This window comes from Pterocles gutturalis, unplaced genomic scaffold (genome assembly GCF_000699245.1).
Source record: "Pterocles gutturalis isolate BGI_N339 unplaced genomic scaffold, ASM69924v1 scaffold27896, whole genome shotgun sequence".
Taxonomy (NCBI): domain Eukaryota; kingdom Metazoa; phylum Chordata; class Aves; order Pterocliformes; family Pteroclidae; genus Pterocles; species Pterocles gutturalis.
Genome location: NW_010101365.1, coordinates 58,059 through 59,750, shown reverse-complemented (window position 1 = coordinate 59,750; position 1,692 = coordinate 58,059). Strand labels below are relative to the sequence as shown.

The 1,692-nt window shown below is 46.5% G+C and overlaps 1 protein-coding gene across 1 annotated transcript in view; it reads left to right on the top strand.

The window, feature by feature from the left end:
- Positions 1-23: 23 nt before the first annotated feature.
- The window catches only part of PIGH (phosphatidylinositol glycan anchor biosynthesis, class H), a 4,612-nt gene continuing 2,943 nt past the window's right edge, over positions 24-1,692 (top strand). The window contains 4 exon segments of the mRNA XM_010083236.1: positions 24-232; positions 656-725; positions 1,554-1,690; position 1,692. The exon segment at position 1,692 is cut by the window's right edge and continues 93 nt beyond it. Coding sequence (XP_010081538.1) covers positions 24-232; positions 656-725; positions 1,554-1,690; position 1,692 — 417 coding nt within the window.

Below are 1,692 nucleotides of genomic sequence, written 5' to 3'. Positions count from 1 at the left end.
CGAGCCCCGCAGCCTTTGCCGAGATGCTCCTCGGGCGTGGGCGAGGAGGCCAGAGCCGGCGGAGGGGCAATTCCTGCGTTCCCTGGGCCGCTTCCGTGCTCGGGAACGCCGAGGCGGGAGCTGGCGATGAGTGTGTGGTGAAAAACAGAGAGTTGTGCTGGCTGGCATCTAGCTGGCTAGCGGCCCAGGTGCTCGGGTGCCTCTGTTGGTTTGTAGCCTCTTGGCAGATAGGGTAGGTGTACATACGGGTGTCGAGTGATGCCTAGCATGTTCTTGTGAGTGCAGATAACAGTCACTTGGAGAGGTGAGTTGGGCAATCTGGAATAGAGGATGTATTGCAGGAGGTGAGCGTTAAGCTCCAGAGGGACCTGCCGGAGTGACTCAGGGAGCACTGCACTATGGATGTCACCTGCTTGCTGCTGTTTCATAGCTGCAGCAGTGAGACCTTGGCAGTGCAGATTTCAAACGCTGCTGATAAATCCAAAAGTATTTGTTTAGATATCTGACCTGTGACCCATACTTGCAGGGAAGGACCAGCTTCTAGGCCCAGACCAGTTATCTCCAGATTAAAGTCAATAGCTTGACCAAAGAAGCTGGTCACTGTGACCAACGCTATGACTGTTGCGCTTCAATTTTTTCAATAATCTTTCCCAAGGAATGAAGACAGAGATTGTGACGTGAGTCAGTTGGCAGGTTTCCAATATGAAAAGATGGTTCACGTTCCTGTAGGTGGAAGGAAGCTGTGTTGAAGTTTGTTACAAAGCATACACCTCAGCCAGTGGTACCACCCACTGTCTTCCTGCTTGGTTTTACACGTGCTCATGCAGCTTCAACACAAGTGCCTGCAGTCCTTCCTTTCTGCCAGGAAAACAGATCTGAAAGTCTCTCTCTGTGTGAATTTCAGTGTCTGTAATTCATGACCTTTTTCTTTTCCATGATAAGAAACTTTTGGAAAAGGCCTGTATCCTTTCTGTTTGAATGTGGCCATGGCTTCTTTACCTCACGTGGCAGTACAGGCCTAGCTTGAGCGGTAGGGCCACACGGTTCCAGTTCTTTAGGAAGTGTCAGTTATAACTTTGATTCATGGGTGTGCAGCCTGGAGCTCTCTAAAATATGTCCCAGGAATAGGTTGTAGGTTGCAGACCTTTAGGATTTAGTACCAGGTCTTTATCTGACTTACTGTTGACTGTAGTTTCATAAATTACATATTATTTTATGTAACAGCAATGCCGAGATTGCAACATGCAAAAAGATGTTCATCCTCAGACAAAGCACAGGAGAAAGCAAGTGTTCTCTAGATTGGTATTTAAGACAGGAAGAGACATGAGGTTTGAAGAAGTTTAGACTTGCAGCTCATAAGAAGAAAACCACTAGGCCAGCAATTTTTCCTAAAATATTTTTCTTCCCCTCTGAGACTCCACCTATATCGGCCAGCCAGGTGAATAAAAGGACTCCACCTAAGCAAAATGGCCTTGTGACTGTAACTTTAATATTATAATTTACTGTGCAATATTACTTTGTCTAAAGCTGTCTTCAATTAATTGTAAGACCAGAGCTCTGTCTTTGCTTGACTTGTGTTACAGAACAGTATGGTGCTTTCTGCTGCTATCTTCATCACACTGATTGGCCTCATCATATACCTGCACTTTGTGAAAATTGACCAGGAATCCCTACTGGTCATCGGCTCACTCG